Source organism: Phaethon lepturus, unplaced genomic scaffold, assembly GCF_000687285.1.
Source record: "Phaethon lepturus isolate BGI_N335 unplaced genomic scaffold, ASM68728v1 scaffold13315, whole genome shotgun sequence".
Taxonomy (NCBI): domain Eukaryota; kingdom Metazoa; phylum Chordata; class Aves; order Phaethontiformes; family Phaethontidae; genus Phaethon; species Phaethon lepturus.
Window position 1 is genome coordinate 1 of NW_010538430.1, and position 21642 is coordinate 21642.

The 21642-nt window shown below is 36.0% G+C and overlaps 1 protein-coding gene across 1 annotated transcript in view; it reads right to left on the reverse strand.

The window, feature by feature from the left end:
- Window positions 1–181: 181 nt before the first annotated feature.
- Window positions 182–21642, reverse strand: part of UBE3C (ubiquitin protein ligase E3C) — a gene marked incomplete at both ends in the record, with an annotated part of 57950 nt that continues 36489 nt past the window's right edge. Inside the window, 3 exons of the mRNA XM_010286806.1 lie at window positions 182–248; window positions 347–535; window positions 8843–9055. Of these exons, the coding sequence (XP_010285108.1) occupies window positions 182–248; window positions 347–535; window positions 8843–9055 (469 nt within the window). The remainder of the gene's footprint in view (window positions 249–346; window positions 536–8842; window positions 9056–21642) is intronic.

A 21642-nucleotide genomic window follows, 5' to 3' on the forward strand; every position in this document is an offset into this window, starting at 1 on the left:
CTTTCCAACCTTAGTGATTCTGTGATCTCCCAGCATTTATAAAATTAGATTGCAATTTTACCCAATCTTCTGAAATTCATGTCTGTCTAGACAGTTTGGCCAAGGTTAACAACAAGAATTACCTTATCACTTTTATTAAAAACACTGTGATAGAAAGCAAATCCATTTAGTCCTGACTTACCTGAATAGTTTGTGAAAGATTTAAGATCATCCAAACTAATAGGTACTTGGGCACCAGAAATCAAAACCTAATAGTGAAGAGAATTAGACAATTGCATTACAGGCAAAAATTAACATCTATTTGCAGTTTAAAATAATCGTTTTCTGCAATTTTAAGCAGAAGTACCTGTATTTCCTGTTGATCAAACATTCGAAGCCATTCAAGATTCACAACATTGGCCAGTCCCTGACGGAAAGCAAGGCAATGCTGTCGAATTTGTTTGTTTAACCTGTAGTCTGCCACCAGATGGATGTATGCAATTCGGTTAGCGCTGGTAACAGGAATGTCTTTTCCACCTGGCTTCAGCTCAACCACCTATAAATGTAACAGTTGTCATCACCTTGGTAAACTGTAATTCCGTGTGCTGTAACCATAAAATCGTACTGCAAAACATTCTACTAAGTGATGTATAGATTTGAAGTTTACTAAAATATACTCAAGAATATTCACCTCAAAATAAGATAAAAGATTACGACAAGTTATGGTTTTTCTTGTTTACTCATAACAGTACATTCTATGGCATCCAGTTTTTAGACCTAGACCTTCAGCTGCTAACGCAGCTGACCGCATGGCCCTGTGGTTTATTACCAGAAAGCAGATTCAGCAAAGTCAGCGCTCTTTATAGGAGACAGTGTGCAATACTAAATTCAACACTGCAAGCCTGACAGAAATCGAGGTGAGTATCTTCTCCTTGCCTGGCCAGCTTGCCCCAGCTTCACTGATGCTAATGAGTGCCCTGGAAGAGAGAGTAGCCTGTACAAGCACAGATCTCACACGCAGCACTCTCCTTCAAGTAGTACTACGGAAGCTCCGCTTGAGTGGCTAGGCTCTTCTCTGTTTGGTGATTGTCAATTCTGCAGCATCACATTATGGTAAAAGCAATTAAGATTCTGTAAATTCGGCTTGTATCAGAATGACAAGCATTCACAATTCCTATTGTTGAAGATCCAAGTTATACCTGTTCAGTGCCTTTAACAAAAATAAAAAAATAGTAACAACAAAAAAATCAAGCCTAAACCTTATTTTTCTACTGAGAAGCTTTTGTTCTTCAAATACACCAAGATACCTCATCATGGAAGAATTCTTAATGGAAAAAAAAAAACAAACCAACAAACAAACCAAAGATACTGTAAATGCATTAAGATATAAATCAGGATCAACAGTAGTTGTCATTAAAATGCTACTGACCTTTACATATTCCGCTCTTTACTACAAGGTGATAATTTTGCTGAGTAGTAGCCAAACCTTTAGGGATTATTTGAGTACTAAAATGATGATTAAAAAAAACGGAAAGCTGAGATACAGTCACCTTCTGAAGCCTTCAGAAAAATGTTTGTTTCTTCTACACTCTGAAGTCAGTAATTTTTAATTTTTTTTTTTCCCCCCCCCTAAATAAATCTGTATTTCAGTCTATGGTAACGATCACATCTTCAGAGCACAGAAAATTAAACACATGAATAGGTTCTTTTATAACATGCTACCTAATAATGTGAGCTGTTCCAGTACTAACCAAAATGCAAAGTGGTAAGATTAAAAATTCGCAGTGCTTTTGAGCATTCAGATTTTTACTTGATTCATAGGTTTTTAAGGCCATAAGAGAACATTAAGATATGTGAATCTGACCTTGCAGATAACACGGGCCAGAGGATTCCGTCTAGAGATTCCTGTATTTAACTCAATAAATCCACAGATGAGTTAGAGCACATTTTTTAGAGAGACAGGCAATCCTGGTGTGAAGACTCCATGTGATGAAGTATTTACCACTTTCCTTGATAAGCCAGGACAACATGAATTACAAAAGGTTTTAAAAATGCGTCTTCCCACTTTAATCCTTCAACTGCAAGCTTCTTGCTTTTGTTATCCCTACCGTAAAAAAACCTCATCAATACTCCAGCATGTCTGTGTGCAGGTACTGCCGACCATGCTTTAATCCTAATCCTGGAAGAATTAAGTGAAATGAAGAGGTCAGTTTAGCTGACTGTCTCATACCCTGCACACATTAGCTTGTTCCCTTCTCAGTGAGACCCCTTCAACAAGGGCCATGGACGTAAGATGCAGGACAGCCTTCTCTGTGGTCCACCCTTTGCAGAGCCTGCCACGCGATGCAGCCGCCCAGTCTAGGGGGTACAGGCCGGTACCTGGTGCCACTGACTGGCCTGAGGGTGAGGATATTTTTACTGGTAAAGTCTACAAGGAGTATTAACAGAAGTATGGGACATGTTCCACACCACAGCGGCAACATCTGATGAGGATGGCCCCCCGCACTGCTAAGCTTTCTCCTCTGCTACTGCAGGCAACAATGCAGTCTAGAAAGGTACCATGTTTAATCCTACGATAGTAGTTTGACCATTGTCACTGCAAAGTTAGTCAATAATTGGATTCATCTAATGATTAGAAACATTCTAGTTTCCACTTCCAGTCCAATGGGTAAAGTTTGTTCATACCGATTGTTCTTATATACAGCTTAACCAGCTGTTTCCTTCCTTCTCAATTATATCCATGATGTATTACTTACAGGTAGCAACTTCATTAACCTCCCTGGTCTTTTTCAACAAACTAAAATAAGTCAAGTTCCTTTAATCTCTTCCTATAAAATACCCTGTTACAAGGCCTAAGAGCTCAGAAAGCCTTCCCTTACTTACTATTTAAATTCTTGTCCTCCTTAGTGTTACAGGATCAGAGCTACCAATGATATTCCACATGAACAGATCATTGCCGAGACCTCAACACTACTTATACTTCACTATCTGCCCACTTACAAACCTTCTCTATTCATTTTGCAGAACTGCATTATTAGCTCTTCTTTTGTCACTACTTCACCAAATACAACTGAAGTATGGGTATGCTGAATTTGGCCATATTAAAGCATATTTGTATCAATTAACTTATCAGGCTTCTCTTAAGAATACAGACACCAACAATAAACAAAAATAGATAGTATTCCATCCGTGTACAATAATCTCTGTGAGCTCAGTGTTTAAAAAGAAAAAGAAATACTTATTAAACTGAATTCCTTCCTAAAATAGCAAAAACTATTGGCAGAGTGTTCTAGAAAACTGCTATGTTTTAGGATTCATCCCAGCACTAGGTGAAGTAAAATATCTGACCTTCCCTGCAGGTCAGCAAATAGAGGTCAGGAGACAGATCAATTTATGCTTATGCTTGCATTATAACGGTATTGTCTTTACAGCAGTCTAAGGATGTCGGGAAAGCTGTATTCATTTTATAATAAAAGCTATTCTCGCTCCCTACAATGTTCCTCCTGCAAATCAAAGAAAAAAATTGTTGTACTCTTTCTGACCACTGTTTTTAGAAACTACGAAAAAATATTTTTTAAAAAACCTATTTTTGCTTTTTATATATTTTTGTTTTAAGTAGCAAACTTTGGTTTCTGATCCAGCAACCCTTCTGTAGCTCCCCTTCCTCCCCTCAACGCTGCAATGCCACAAGTAAGACTACAGCATTCAGTTAACTGAACTTCCTGGGGTTTTCCTGTGGTCTAACTATCCATTTTCAGAGTTGTCAACGTGAGATTAATTCTACCACCATTTTGTCAAAGTATCATCACAGTCTGAAACAAAAGGCCTAATGTAGCAGGAATAATTAATATATTATGCCAGAAAGGCAAAGAAGGGTGTAAAACAGAAGACAGAAAATGGTACCACTTGGGCTGCCAGTAAAATGATAGTAAATACTGATGCAGTTCACTTTTCACTCATTCATTGTTTTCATGGCGCTTTGAAGGGACTACTGTAGAGTTCCCACTCAATTCTAAATTTCCGGAACTATTATTGAAGAGCTCCTTTTCAAAAAAGCCACAACACAATTTGTTACATCTTAAAAGATTTACAAGCTTGCATTTTTATTTTTATCCATCCAATCTTGACCACTAGATGGTGCAAGATAGTAACACAGGTTACACAGGATGGGCAAGAATAGAAAACTACCCAAAATTTGCAGACTTGTGTCATCGCCTTATTTTTTATTTTGTAGATCTAAGCAAAAAAGAATTTTAACTTGGTTCATTATCAAAATCGCATATTTTAAAAACAATCAAATCATACATATTATTTAAACAAGTATTCAGATCATTCAGACAATACCATAGAAAACCGAGTTTGATTCCATATTCACAAAGTATGTCTTCAAAATGAAGGGGAAATATCAAAATATCCCATGTATTTTGTCCCATCTATAAAAGTCTCATATTTTAAAATCTGCAAGAAAAGGTGCTTTGCATTTTTGTAGTAATGTGGACAGAAGCACTGCATTAAGGCCTCTGACTGAGGGAAGGTCAGACAGACTCAGAACTACAGTTCCATGTACTTACAGTTTATTTGGCTATAAATTCAATTATATGTTTCTGCAATTACACACTAAAAAGTCACACTCAACTTATATTTATATTGTTATTTAAGAAAACCACCACAGTTTTTTTGGAAAAAGTTAATCTCTATGTACGGTTGCAGTTCAAGTGAACAGTTCAAACGATGATTTTCAGTTATTATATCTACTGTTTTGAACACCAGAATAACAACACCACCAGAAATCAGAAAAACGGAATAACATAGTATTTGTTAAGAAGAACTCAGGGGATTTATCTTCTGGCTTATTGATAATAACCTGTCACACACGGTCGCTTTGTAATGTGACTACGGGCAGACAACAGCAAGTCTCTGTTGGCAGACAAACTTAATGCCAGCTGCTGCTCCCACAGATCAGGCATTGGCAGCTGCTTCCCAAAGTAATGGAGAAAAAGGGAATATTTACAGCGTAAAGTGGGAAATATTTTAGGAAAGAATAAGGAACCTGTCATCTAGGTATTCTTTTTTTGTGTATGAAGACGAAAGTGCAATTTCAAAAAGCACTGTTACAGATCATGAAGAAGTCTTACAAACTTGTTTTTAGGGCACATGAAAAGATTTTATCTTCTCTCTTGGACTCTGATCACTTTGTTCACAGCACCCCCTGAAGTTTTTCCCCATTTTGAAAGTAAGTATATATAAAGGCTTGCTTTCTTTCCCGGTCATCTGCCCTCCAGATGTGCAGGCAGGAGTTCCAGGTAGCACGTTGCATTCGAATGCCTAAAAACGCATTTGCCGTAACTGTTATAAATCTGCCTGAGAAGGATCAGCCTCAATTTAAATATTCTGCTCCTAAAAAACCTCCAAAATAATTCATCTAAGCCACTGTACCCTAGTAAGGAAGTTGCGAAGACAGAAACTTCCAGAATTATTTTTAAGGCTTCAAGATTTTTCTCTCGGGGAAATTTAAAGGCAAAGCACTCTCCTTTAGCGAGTCAACATATTTTCAGTATCAGCAATGGCATTCACATCTGTTTAAAAAGCCAAAGAAGGTGTCCTGACACCAACTTCTATACTACATCGATTTCATAAAAACTGCTGCCATATATGTTATACATAGTGCTTTTCTGTGGTTTTGTGCTTCTGCACTTTATTTCACAGAATCATTAAGGTTGGAAAAGACCTTTCATCAAGTCCAAAATTTACAGAGTCTTCTAATATTCAACTGTTCCAATCCATGTAATCTCAAGAATCAATGTTTGAGAAGACTTGCTGGAGTACAGAAACTAATGTTTTTGAAGGAAGAGTAATATATATTTGAATGTTCCTCTCTTCCTTTGGGCAGCCACAAAACTCACCTTCCCCATTGAGACAGAGGGAGAAGGGAGGTCGGTCTGAAAAGGGGAGGTATTTTCTTGAATTTGTTCGCCTTACACTTATATTATAAGCATTTTATAACCATTTTATCACCATCTAATCTACAAAGTAAAACAAAAAATAAAAATCAATATACACAGCTACTTGAAGGCACCTGTAACTACAGGCTGACATTCTTTTGAGATTTTTTTACTGGCCACCATTTTATGCAGCAGATCCAACAGTTGACGTCTAGGCTGGTACCACTGCATTAGATAGTTCTTTATCAAAAGCTAAAGCTATTTGGGGTTGGAAGATAAGGTTGATGGCATAGCTCCCCTAATTAGCAGGTCTAATGTGCAAATTATTAAGTACCTTTTTCAACTTCTGGTGAATGCACTTCGACAATAGTTTAATGGGATCTAAAAGCACATTACGGGATTGGAATCAATACGCTGATAATAGAATTTCTACCTTCTACTACTGACAGAGGCAATAGAGCCCCTTTTCAATGTGTCTTTCATTGCAGATAATGCTTTTGTGCCACAAGTGCTGGATGGACACTGTCATGAGGATAGCTATTTACAATGATAGATTTATGATGCATTTATTGGGCACTAATTTATTAGACACTAAAGTGGTTGTTTAGCTGGAAACTAGAGATAATGTACATTCAACATAAGGAGCGCAAATTAAGCTCTTTTCCCCAAAGTGAATTAGCCTCACCTTGACACAATTAATTAGTATGTAATGGTTACATGAGTCAAATACCAGACAAAATGTATTTATCCGTATGAGGTTTATTAAGGTAATGAAATGAAGTATAAAAAGTAACTTGCTGCATTAAAACACAGAAGACAGTGACAAGAACCAATTAGTTCTGTTGAACTGCACTAACACGTAGTCTCATTAAAAGATGGTTAATACTTCACAGGTATAGTGTTCTCCCTCCAAGTATAAACACAGCAATACAGCATGAGACCCTGTAATTTAACTTAAATTTCATTTAGTTACTCTGAAACTCACTATTGTATTTCGTTGTCCTTTTAAAGTTTTGCCAAACAATTAAAAATCAAAAGTTTTGATAATACTAGCCATAGACCTCAGGGACTTTTAATAAACAAAATTTGGCTTCCTGGCAAGAATGCACTCCTTACAAGTTTTTGCTGGAGTAGGTAGAGCTGGCAACATCTCTAACTTGGATCTCCTTGTATGTTATTTCTGAGCTATTTCTCCTTTTTATGTCCATCTACCTTACTTGTTGAGGTAGGTTCTAACTTGTGTGGCTGATTTTTGAGGACAGAGTAGAAACAACAGATTTCTTCCCCCGCCCCAAAAATCCTAGGTTTTATTGGAAACACAACCTAGTAATCAAATGCGTGGAAACTATAGAACTCAATTCAGTATCAGTCTCTGAACAGCACATGCTACAACAGAGCAGGCACTCTACTGCATAATATCGTACAACAGAGTAGGTGCTCTAGACGTATCTTTCTGATACAGACGTATCACATACCTTTATTTCAAATTTTTGAGTGTTTTTCTAAAGTCAGTGCAGGTCAGAAGTTTTCATATACGAAGTGTAACCCAGAGGAAAAAATGACATATGGTGTATGTTTCATATGAAACATTACTTATATCAGGCAATTGTTGACTCCTCCCTTCAGTATGATTCAGGAACCCCAAATCTGAGGACACTATTTTCTAACTGTAATGCCATCCAGGTTTTAGGATCTTCCAAATGACAGGAAATGGATGACAAGAGTAAAGATAAAGTCGGAGCCTGATGCTGTTAAAGCAGAACATAAAAACTGTTAAAGCAGACATAAAATTTGCTATGATTTAAGCAGCAGTGGAGAACTCAACCTAAGAATTTCCAGGACTAGCTGCTGCATCCCAGGGGTGCTGCTGCTTCTGTGAGATGTGCATAGTCCCAGGCTTCTCTGAGCAACAGGCAAACCCAAGAGAACTGCTTACCCCTTTTTATAGTCTCTATTTCTTCCACAAGAATCAAGGCTGAATTCGGATGCTGCTGCATGTCACAATGTTGTCAGGTTTATCTTTTTGATCCAATTACTAGTTAAATACCATAATCAAGTATAAGTAGGACATGAGTAGTACACAATTTTAAATCCTCAAAAATGAAAGAGGAAACATGACAGAAGACTTTAACTAAGGAGGTTAACTGTATTAGCAAATAAAGGCACACTTTTCAAGCTCTGGTAATATTCATTTTCTACTGTGAGCACAAGTGATCTTCAGTACTCACAACAGAGTAAATAAAAGCCATAATCTAATTATATAGTAAAATTGTGTTAAAAACTCTTATCTAAGGACCTAACTAGCTGGCCCAAATTTTGGAAGCACTGAACACCCATTTCTCCCCTCTGACTCACGTGGTGTCTCAGTCCCTCAAAAAAAAAAAAAAAAAAAGTGATGTAAAAAGAAAGGGGTTAAAAAAAAATTAAGGTCTAACTTCAGGCCCTCTACTTCAAAAATTACAGCTAAAGGAGACAACACTTATCCCACAATAAAGGGTCATTATTTGAAACCATTGTAATTTCTAATGTCAATTCCAAAACAAGGCAGTCCTTCTAGTTTACCTATCAAATAATTATACAAGTTAGATGAAGTGCAATCAAAGAAAAAACATAAAATATTTTTCTTCAAGAAATTACCTCAGGCAATACAACTTTTCATGTACGACTTAGAAAATAATCACTACAGTTTACTACTTAAAAGACTAGAACTTTAAATCATCAACAAAAGTTGGGTTTTTTTAAGCACAAGATTAGCTACTGTCTACTCCAAATATCGAGTCAGAATCCCGATGATGCCTCACAACACACCGCACTTGTAACAGTTGTTTCTTATCATTTTCAAATTAAAAAATGGATTAGTAGGGGTACTAATGAGTCATCAGTCACACATAAAAGAAAAAAAAAAAGAAAACCTTTCTTACCTGTGCTTCCCCAAGGTCATTATTTACCACCGTGAAGTTTAGTCCAAGTTCTTCTACATCCCCTTCATAGCTCTTGAGAAAAAGCAAATTTTTGTACATTTCTGGATCTAACGAAGCTAAATGATGAATGTCAACATCAGCACTTGTCCCCAGTAATTTTGAGAGGAAAAAACTAGCAAATGGCAGCTCCACCAGCATATTTTCATAAAGAGCCTGAAAACCAAAGCAATTAAAAGCACATTAGATTTTAGTGTTGTACATGCAGGAATTCTAAAAGCTACTGTCTATTTCTTGACTTTCTGGTAATTCCTCCTTAATACGGTGCCTTATAGGATCTTATGGTATGGCATTAGCCCAGATATTGCATGAATTTAAAAATATTCAACCAAAGTTTGAAATTTGAATATCCTTGTGAAACACAAAGCTCCCAATTTAACAAATTATTTATATGGTGATTTAAAAGGTACGGTCACTGGTTATCTGTCATTAATCTTCTTGTCCAAAGTATGATAGCCAACAGGAAGCATATCAATTGCGCAGATTGGCAAGAAAAGCAAAGTTTTCTAAAGGACAATGCAACTGCATCAAGAATGCCTTCCAAAAAATATTAGCATCTCTACCTCCATTAGCATCATCATACGTAATATTTTTCCCTTCATATCAATTGCTACATGTCAAATAGTCTGCCCCTTAAAAATAACTACGTAAAACCAGTACATTTTAAGCTAATCCAAATAAACTATTTCTCTTGCAGGTTATACAGATTCATTGCTGCATATTTTTGGTGAATTCTACTGCTTAATGACATCATCAAACCATCCTAATTTCCAAGCCAAGAGCTTACCAGTTTTGCCTGTATCATATGTCCAATCCGTCCTATGCCTGACACTTAGATCTGTCGAAAGATTACCGAACCAAAAATGAGCCTGATCTGAATTTGCAGCACTCATGAAAAATTTATTTTTACTCTAAGCTGAGTTTCCTCAAGAATTTTCAAAACTGCACAAAACCCCAGCAATACCACTCAGTTGATCTACTGTATGACCACATTTCAATGCAACACAAGGCAATTCTGCGCATTTTTCATACAATAAGTAACAGCTTCTTGTTGATTGGAAGAAAAAAGTACTTAAGCTAGCTCTCAAAAGACAGAGAGAAGGAAACTTCAGAGCTAGAAAGTGAAAGCATGACATCATTTAGAGAAAGCCTACATGAATAAAGGAAAAACAAAAGACCACTGCCTTTAAAAAAAAATCCCTGAAACATGCTGTCTGTGCATAGCCTTTCCCATTGTCCAGCTTGTTTGTCACATCAGCACCTCAAACAATGACAACCAAATCTTTACAGTATCATTAATATCACTGCCAGGTGATCAGAAAAGGCATCATCAGCCTATCACTGTTTGTTCTCTCTTTACTCTCCAAGAGCAGTGTTCTGGCATTACTTAATTCCTCCATAATCTGCTGCAAACATAGAAAAGGAAGCACAATGAGGAAAAAAAAAAAAAAAAGAATAAATGTAGCTGTAATCACTCAATGATATGCCAACAAAGACATTAAGAAAAATATACATAATTCCTTAAACTTTTGAAAGAACATTTCTATGAGGTGAGTTAGACCTTGCAGAAAGAATTGAGAATAACGAGTTCAAAGCCAAAGGGTGCATTATATTTAGAGCTATATGATTTATTCAAGGTGTAGAAGTCAAAATCCTCATTTGTATAGTTGACTTTAAAAGCAAACTAGAGGGATAAATCATTAATTTGCAATGTATAAGGTCAGTGTTTGCTGTTCCTGCATTAGTAACAATAAAGCCATTGTAATTCCTTAAATATATCAAAGCTACCCGAATTTAAAATGGAATTCCATCTATGACTCATAAAATGTAAATGTAGAGGTGTAATTTTTTACACAAGGCAGGTTTAAGCCTTTAGAGCATTTAATATACAAGGACTAATAAATGATAGCACTAAAAACTATGATCGCATCAGCTAAATGGATTATAAATTAAATTTCCATAATGTATGCAACTGAAATACAAATGTAGACATAAATCAAGGTATTTTCTAAACACAGGTTAATTACACAAATTCAAAACCTGTCTATTTTTTATGCAAAATAATCCACTTAGCATTTTTCAAACTGGTCTTAAGTCTTCGCCACTTGCAACACTTGATCCTAGAAGCCTATCAATAACTCCCTGTCAGGAAAAAACAGCAATAGGTATATTGAAGAAACTTGTATGTTATTTTTCAAATGTCTGTCTTTTATGAGTGTTTATTGCTAGAAATTGTGCCAAAATGATTTGAAATAAAAAGGATTAATTATAGTAGAAGCTTTTTAATATAAGTGAGTGCAGCTGCAATGCAATTAATGCAAATTGTGACACTATCAGGAAAATAAATGTGAACAACATCACTGGCTATTTCTGTTTGCTGCCAAATAACTTCAGTAATTTACTACATTAAGAATCAATAAAAAAATAATGCATTTCAAATGCATCACTATTAATCTTCAGGTAGTTCCAAAGTGAACATTTATAACTTCATCTAAAAACTATATAAAGCATTTTTAAACAAAGTATATTGTGCAACTTGAGAATACCTTTAATTACTCCTTCTCTTAGCTAAGTGATTGCAATATTAAAAACAAAGTATTTTTGGAAACAAGACAAACACTACTGTTTTAATTAGTTTGAAAGTCAAGCTATGCTAATAAAGCTTAATATAAAAATGCACTAAAACTCTGGTAAGTAAAATCATTATAAACTTTGTTCTTGTTTCAAAGAGGTAAATTACACCACTACAGCTCCAGCACTTGTGCAGACGTGCTAGGAAATGCTGTGTACAATTGAATATGACTAAATAAACTGAAATTTTGATTTTCAGTGTCAATCTAACTTCCTTGTTTCTCAGTCAGAATAAACTGATCAAACTACCTGTTGCTGACAAAAGATGCGATTCCACCCATCCCTGCCAGAGTGATGAAACAAATCAGCTTGCTAATTCAACTGAGTTTGTTTGCAAGTAGCATGGTTGTATAGTAGAGGTTACATGAGCATTGCAACATGCTGAATAAAGTTCAGCATTTGCAGATTAGTTGTGTTGTGCTTTGTTTAGTGTGTTGGGCTTTGGGTTTGGGGGGGTGGGTGTTGGTAGACACAGCATGGACACTGTTTGAAGTTGAGCTTGCTTACAAATCAGAATCAGATCCAGCTCACAGCTATGGTACAAACCAGGTATGAACAGCAAGACCACTTGTGTCATCGGGAGCACAACCTTAGAGCAGCCAGTTGCCCATGGAAGTCCACCCTGATGGGTATTTTTCTTACTGCAGATAATCTAATGGCCAAAAGGGGAAATTCACTCCACCTCTCTTTTCCCTTACTGAAGTGTCCCAGGGAGCTACAAGTTACCTGATTTTAAGCTTAGTTTTCTGCCCATTCAAGTCTCTGAACTGGCCTTCTGCAACATCAACATAAAGGAGGCAGGAGCCCAAGGACCAGTGACAGGCAAGGGAATGGTGACCACACCTTATAGAGGTAACAACCTGTCAGATTAATTAGCTGCAATATGAAGCTGCATTGTTAATACTTATATATGTACTTTAATACAATATAAAGTCATGCTTTCCCCACAGAAGCAGTCCTCTTTTTTCCTCCAGCAGCCAATGAGCAACAATGCTGACAGAAGAAACTGGCTTGCTCTTGGAGGGAGGTGACTTCTTGTGTTTGACTGAAAGTCAGAAGTTCCTGTTCATACACTGCTTCAAAAGATCAAAGCCAGCGAGGTTCACCAATATATATATTAAAACTAATCTATTCTCAAACTTCAAGTACTCTCACCCTTTGGCAAGTTTTCTTTAACTCCTATGGTTATCACCTATGGGAACGATGCCATTCTATGATGAATTCTGAGAGTTCACGTTCCCAACTTTCCCATCTAACAAGCCCCCTTACCTGACTCCACTGTCTCTGTCCTGCAGTCCCATAAACTGCAATTGACTTACATAAAGCAAAAAATCCAGATAGGAAGTCATGAAAGGAGCAACTGGTGGTCAAATATGACATTAGACTTCTAGTTTCTAATGTTTGGCGGGGGGAGGACATGAACACCTTAACAGTCTATATACTTCTGCCTCCTTGAAAGGCTGGGAGTATGAGCATTCCACGTCCACGAAAAGTGCAATTTGCAGATGCAAGCTTGGGACAAGAGGCTGGTCTGAAGCAGAGACGTCTACATCAAGGGCAATCACGTAAGCACTGTAATGCTCATAGGGTGACGCATTCCCAGTAGCTAAAAGGTTATGTCTGCTCAAAGGGCCAACCTGGATTTTCCAGCACTATTTCAAAATCATGTAGGTTAGGGATGCTCTTTAGGCAAAGTTATGACAGCTCTAGATAACTATTAAAATAACTTAAAAGCTTCTGAAACAAAACAAAGCAAACAAATAAATCTGGTTTTCGGTAACAAAATTATTTTTTATACTCTTCACCCCAGTATTTTCTCAATTAGCTCAAGATGCCTTGCCAGCCTTTTGGGTTTTTTTTGTTTTTGTGGGTTTTGGGTTTTTTTAAATAAATGGTTAGGTGAAGTTTGTTCTGTTTAAAAGTCTGAGAACAATTATTCCACTATGGAAGAAGTCGTAGTCAGTAAAAGGAACTTCATACACCTCCCTGGCCTCCATGTGTGAATGCCTGTAGAATACATCAGAGTATTAAAAACAAACAAAGTAACAGAAAGCCCACTGTGGTGAATAGGTACTTCACACACGAAACACGCAGTCTGAAGTCTAAAGTTTCTCTTTTAAATAATATTAGCTAGTTGCGATTACAGTATAGTTCATCTACAATTGACTACAACATGGACCAGCTACAAAAGCCTTAAGTCAATTCAGTGACACAGATCACAGCTTGGTCATCTAAAGTGAAAAATATTATGTTCAGATACTGACGAATATGCTGAATACATTCATTAAACACCTGTGATGTGGGGGAACAAGGAATGGTGCTTTAAGGCAAGCAACTTTCAGAATATAGGCATGCAATTAGTAGCTTTAATATATTACAGAAGAAAGATCTCAGCTGGAAGGACAGCTGTATACAGCACACAGTAAGAAATGAAAAAAATGACAGTTCTCTGGGCAAGGAGGACTCTTCTTGAAGTTTTCAACATGAGAACAGTATCTGACTGGGACTACACATGGTAACTATCACAATATTATTTAAGCACTACATGGTCACACATGGTGTTGTTATCACCCCAAGATTTAGGGAACAGCTCTTCAGCAAGATAAGACTTTGCACCATGTTTTAAAACTGGACAGAATTTAAGCTAGTCTAGTAAATTCAGACAAATTAGCTCTTTATAGTGGAGGTTACATGAGCATTACAACATGTTGAATAAGGTTCAAATTGTGTAAATGAATTCACAGATGAACCAACGAAACCTCCTGGAGTGTGAGGCAGCTTTAGTGCCTTTACTTACACTTTCAGGTCTACAATTAATTCTCTCATTTATTATTTCAACTAAAAATCTTTCTTAAGAAAAATAATTAATCAGTCATTGCTCCTACTTTCCACTAATCCTTCACAACCCAGAACTGTATTTTAAAACCTGAACAATGCTAAAGTCATACCCCTAGAAAGACACACTGCTTACAGGCTGAGGCAGTAAATGACTGGGCTTAAATTCAGTTATTTCCCTAATCAGCCCCCAAGACCATAACCCTTTCTCTTTCAGTCATTTTAAACAGTTACTATTAAATAATACTTAGCACTTACAGAGTGCAATAGATCTTCAACGCTGTACAGAACCATTAATAAAAATGATAGAAAAATAGCAAAACCATTAGAACTTCCTTCTACCTTATTATTTATATCCTAGAAATATCTCATCACACTCACAAAGCCTTGGGGCCAGCAAAGCCTTTTCTACCTTAATGAAAAAGATAAAACTAAAAATCTAAGTTACATTAAAATTAACATATACTCCTATTTTTGTAGCATTTTTAAAGCTAGTGATTAGTAATTTTAAGACAAAATAATTTCTTACAGATATACCTAATAATGTGCTTTAAAGAGAGCAAAACCAAACTGATATTGTTCCTAATGCCAATACGATAAAATAAAACTAAATCTATCAGGTGTGTGTCACAGTGCAATGTCTGCTAGCTGGCAGCTTTAAGTCACTGTTTCTCAGTTCTCCGAGCTCTACAATAGCAGCGACATCTAGACACATTCATAACACCACAGTAATGGAAAACCTGGTACATTATCTTCCCTATATGACAGCAAAAATTCAGAGTACATTTTTTGTTCAAATACTGGTTGCCTTTTCTGTCTTTTAAAAAAGTAGGAGTCCAAAATCCAACAGCTAGATGCCTGTAATTACGCTTCTGAGAGCGCTTTATTAACACCCCTTGCAGCAGTGCTAGTATCCTCAGATTTTAAAATATTTTTTTCAGAGAAAATAAAACCTTTTGTAAATTGGTTTTACTTCTGATTTTCCACTCACTGGGGATTGGAAAGTCAGTAAGTACAAGTTCATAGAAGTTCCAGAGATTTGGGGTAGCGAGACTCAAATGCGAAGGGTCTGCCTGTCAAATTTGCTGCAGTCAGTGTAAATACCTGAAATGGATTGCAGGTGTGTGATAAGCACAAAACGAACTCATGACTGACTCATGAACACATTACCATCAAAATGTAGGGATCCATTTCCAAAGACTCCATTGGAGCGTATCAAGTATAATGACCTTCAGTTAATTTTTAGTTTAAAAATGGAAAGTCATGCTAGTGTTTTATTCTAGGAATTTAGGACACAGTTAATTTTATTACAAGATTTTTTACTACCAAATTAGAACGCTTCAGAAATGTTGGTACTTGCAGAAAATCACCATTTCATCAGCTTGGTACTTTCTTTCCCTTTTACCTCTGTAACTTAAGCCATGTATATGATGTAAATAGCTATCAACGTCATTTGGGGGTCTTTGGGGAACAGGAGACGGAAGGACTAGAACATGTGGATGCACTGGATAACTGATAGTTACCATTCACTACTGAAGTTCCAGTAAAGGCTTGATAGATTTTCTTGTCTCAAATTTAAACATAATTTAGTAAAAACTGAAGATAAAAGACAGATATCTCCTCCTTATTTAAGTTCTGAACTTCTGAAAAATGGAAACATTTACTACTATGTAACTAACATCAGGATATGCTTCTAAGATAAATCTGTATTTTAATAGCAGTGAAACTAGTCATTTTTGACGACAGTTCAAATAGAATAAAGAATTACAGTAAATATTCCAAACCTAATTGACTGAAATGGACATAGGTGTCCCCAGCTGTGAAAAAAGATCAGGATACCATTACCACACACTCTAACTGTTTATTTATTCCCTGTCCAGGAACCTGATTTAGAGCCAATAAAATGCAATCAGTACACAAACCAGAATCAGGAATCATCTGCTAATGGAACTTTTAATTGAGGAGTGACCACTGACATGAGGTAATTCTTTCCATGCAGAACTCCTTGCAGAGACCTCTATGCACTTTATCACGGTAAACAATCACTAACATATGCATTAAAGAAAATTTAAATACATTATGACCCAATAAATATCACAATTCATCAATACACACTTTTCCTTCCTAAAGATTTAGAGTTAGAATACCACATTTCAGTAGTCTTTTAGTGCTAGACATATTTACAAGGTTAGTACTAACGTAACTATTTGTAATCAAAAGGTAATTGGTTATGTTAAATGAACCAGTACACAAAGGAATTGTCAAGCTGAATAACTGTGTCAGAAAACAGATTCAGATTGGTTTACATCAACATTCATAAATCATGAAATAACTTCCATAAGGTATCAATTTCGCTCTCTTATGATTGTGTTTCTGCACTGTAAACGTATAATTAAAAGAACATGCCACTTCACATGGTAAGTTCCTATTTTGATTCCATTTCAGATGATTCAGAGTTTTCAGAGACAAATGTTCATCAGCTAACTTGCTTTTAAGCAAAATGCTGAGTTTACAAAATCATGTGCAAGGTAACTGAAACTAATAAAACAAGAGTTTATACAAATTACCTCCTCTTTGTATCAGTATCGCTAATTCCATACCTGCCTTTCTAGGTACTAGTAGTATCAATTGTGGCTGCAAGCACAAATCAGTTAAGAATATACTGAATAAGCCAAGCCAAAGTGGATCTTAATTAAATGCAAAGGGTAGCCTAAACATCAGAAGAAAAGAAAAACCACCGAACACACACCCTTCAACAGTCAGAGAAACAAGAGGAAGAGTAGCAGCGCAATGCCTGACACACCATCCTATCAAATATTCAAGTATACGAAACCCAGCTCTCATTGTAGAGTTTTCTTGCTTTGTTTTCTCTCTACAAGCTTTTGGCACAACGAGGGCACACAAATATGTTACTAGAAATACTTGCTTGCAGGTTTTAACTCCGTATGTGCAGCTTAGTAATGATTCAAGAGTTTAGGATCTGATCCAATCTTGCTGTGAAAAGATTCCCACTGATTCAATCCATTTTAGGTAAGGCCTCAGGATGATTAAGAACTACTTTATTTTTTTTCTGAAAAATAGATATTGTAGACACTGTTCTAAAGACACATCTTAGAACTGTAACTTCCAGCCAGGAATAGTGTCTTGCATAGCAAATGATCTATCACAGCCCTATTCAAAGTTACAAACAGTAAAAAGAAGGCACACTCTCTCAGATATAGAAAAATCATCTGATCAATAATTAATGGTCCCCCATTTACTACCAGGACAATAAAATTTGTATTTGATCTACTATTACCCTTCTAATGTTTAGCTTTACCAAAAGACATGTTTTATAACTTTTTTCAATTATACATATTTAACAACATTTAGATATGTGCACAGAGCAGTCCATTAAATCTTAAATCCATCTTAAATCAGCATAGTAACCTATAAAAAGTCGTTTGAAAATAAACAACTTAAACCTTCGTCAACATAACATCAACTAGGCCACGCAAATTACTGACCTCCTATATAAAATTAAATATTAATGATCAAAGACTAAACCCAGATTGTCTCATCTATCCGTCATTAAAATAATGCCAAAATTTAAAATAAACACATTATTTTTGCTCAGTCCTTGCTGCTTCTTCTATCAAAGTTCTTTATTTGGATCCACAAATGAAGGACTCCATTCAAAACAACAACTCAAAACACATTTTGTTCCTTATATTCCTTCCCAACCATTTAAGACAAAAGCTAAGTCTTGGCAAAATAAATCCAAATCTTTTCAGGAAGCTCCAGTGTCTTCCAAGGACTGCAGATTCTATTGCTTAGAAAAAGAGGCTTAATACTATATTTCAAAGATAGTGCATATGTTCTTCAGCAACATGAATGTGTTGCTCACTAGGGCTATTCAATATGCTGGAATTAGAGAAGAGAAACGGAAGTGGTAGAATTCAGTATAACCAAAGATGCTGAGTATATTAGACAAAAATCTCTACTGTCAGAAAGTCGCTTTGTTAAAGGTGCAAAAGAAAATCACTGCAAAACACAATACATGCAAGAACTAGCAGGTTTATGTCAAAAAGGAAGAAACCACCATAAAAATTATCATTCTAATCTTTCTATGGATTTCCTGACATATTCTTAAACTAATGCTGATACTTCATGAAATCTAAGTAAATTATCATAAGAAATAGCTTCTTGATGTCAAATAATTCCAAATGCCAACAAAGCCTTTTTCCACAACATCTATCATATTAACGTCACTGAATAAATGCAAATGTAAACTGGAAATGGAGAAAGATAATACGGTATAAAAGACTGAGTTTAGGTCTGAACACGGTGAAGTTCAGATTTTAATTCTGTATCTGTATGGTTAACCAGCGTTCCCCTCTTTCCAGGTTTGCAGCAGAACATTCAAGAATGCGCACGGAGAAAATCCTCATTTAAGATACTCAGGTGTTGCTTCCAAACTTCCCTTCTCTGACTGTGCTGCTTGAAGTTTTGGCAGCCTATCAAGACAGCAACTTTGGTGTTCTCCTGCGCCAAGTCCACTACGTTGTCAAAGCTGCAGCAGGAAAGTCTGCACATGGGAAGATTTTTAGTGCTGTCAGAACAACTACCGCACGTGGAAAGGAAGTTAAGCCACATCAGGTGTGTCCCCACAGCCCAATTATACCTGCTGAGAGAGCAAAAGGGTTACAGCATCCCATCCATACTTCGGGACACCACATGGGACAAAAAGACTTAATTTTCCAGAGAGAACAACAAAGAGAATCTGGGGCTACAACACCTCTGTCTGAACGTCCCCAACAGCCCAGGATGCCCTCAGCTCTCAAGCAAAGCCTGGGGCTCAAAAATCACTGCTATGCTTCCAGTGGGCAAACAGAAAGGTTCGAGTTTCAAACTCCTCTGGTGGTGGGAGACTGCTACCAGAGGTGTGCCTGGTAAGCGGAGTTTTTACATGTAAGGAAGAGAAAGGAAAATGCTTAAAAGGCACCAATGTTAAAATAATATTTACATTACAGAGTAAAGCCACTGAAAGTTGAGAAATGTAAACTTTGGAAGTGTTTGAGTAGCTGCTGTTTAAGCAAACTCGTTTCTGCCTTTTTTTAAGAATGATTTCAGACAACATATGCAATTACATGATTACATGGTATTATTTCTACAACATCTTTTGCTCATTCAGTGATCAGTAAAAGTTGCATGGACAGCCATGCAATTTGTATAGTATATAGATTACATAGATTATATAGCTTTCAATTTCTTCACTAACTACAAAAATACACCCCAAATAGTCAATAATTTATCTAGGATTAAAGTAGTTTAAGTTTTTAGATATACCATTTTTAAAGGAAAGTTTTAGATTTTCAGGTATTTCTACTTCTGACCTGACAAATAAACTCTGATGTCATAAAGCTGTTATAAACTTCCTGATTAGAAGAAAAACTGAATTAGGTATAAATCTATGGTACTGAAAGTTAAAGGCATTGGATATTAGTATGAAATGGTTACCAAGAGACAGAGAATTTCTATAAATTATTATATTTTAATGTATTTGTTTTCTGATAACACTGAAACTTCTTACGTGAGAGTTTTTGGTGGCAGTGCTCTTTACATACTGGTTTCCACAAATAAGAAATTGCTGTGGATGCCCGATTGCTTCCTTTGCATTATATCTATTTTGTTTACAAAGGGGCTTTTAATAATCCACTATTGCTCTCAAATAACCCTGTGCAAAGCATAAAATGGACACATTTTTGAAAACGGGTGAGTGAGTATTCTGTAACTTAGCCAAGATCACAATACTGGCAGGTTTTGAATAGTATGGTCGTGCCTTATCTTCCTGTTTAATTCATCAAGTCTCTAAATACACTACTAAAAAGGTGTCTGTGCACCTGGGTAGGGGTAATTATTAAGTAACACTGTCAATTCTTACCTTATGTAAACATACTGCAAATACAAAAACAATTTATGCTTTCAAAATGTTAAATAATAGATCCTCTGAATTTAAAATACAAAATGAAAACTATACTTATAGCACTCTATGGGAAATAAAACGCATTTTGCAACTTCTGTCTTTATGCTAATATTTGAAATGCAATTACAGAAAGCAATGTGTTGTTTTGACAGAGGAAATGAAAGATTCAAAATTACTAACTTTTTTTTGAGCTAATATTTCAAATTTCCTCTTGACAAATGAGTCCTGCCCCATTCCTAGATAAACACTAAACATTTTTGGACTGAAGTAACTTCCTCACGATACCACAGCAGTATTCACTTCCCCACTCCAACAATATATAGATGCAGAAAGAAAAGAAAATGAAGCCTTAGATATGTAACATAGGTCATAATTACCAACTATTGTATTAGTACTGAATCCATCTCCCATTAAGGGTGGGAACATCCTTCAAAAATTATTTTATTGAAATGGCCAATTTGAAATTTTCATTATGTAACAAGTCTAGGATGCATTAGCAGAGGATTTGCCTACAAAGTGGCAGTTAATCTATATCAGTTGACTGGCAACTCTAAAGAACAGCACTCTGTTTCAACAACTCAAGTTTGCCAACAACATCCTCTTAAACTGCTTCAGCTACACTGAAAGGAAATCCAACTATATGTTAACTCTTACTGCAAGTCAGCAGGATTTTAGCCTCCAAAATAATTCAAATAAATGGGGCTTTTACATCTTAAATACCTTCAGTTTCAGATAGCTGAGTAGCAATCAATACTTTTTTTTTTTAATTGGAATTTGTATTCCAAACTTTGTTTCACAATTATTAGCTTTACAAAAATTATTTCAGGGGCTTAGAAGAACATAATGTATGTTCGTAATGGTTTCTCTCTTTTTCTTCCCCTGTCCCCTTCATTTTTCATCTAGCTCAACAACTGTGTATTGGTCTTTGAACATTTGCAGCACCAAAATATCAAGCACTAAAAGTCAAGAAAGATGCAAAATGTACCAAAAAAAAAAAAAAGCAGAAGAAGTGAAAGTTAATTTGCATATGGGTCAAGTATGGTAAATGCTCATGGCAAATTTTAAATGCTAGCAAGAATTGTACACCTCACACAATTAGATAGTGTTTGTTTCTGAAGATGTTAATCTCATATACTCCAAATGATGAAAATGTAACTGCAGTTAAAATCCAGAAAGCTTCAGATTAAAAATCACCATAAGCAGAGTAGTTCTATTGACTCCAATCAACTTAACTTTAAGCAAGAGGATAAACACAGAAGCAGACATATGCATACTTGGCTCAACTGGCAGTCAGGGTATAACAAATTCTCTA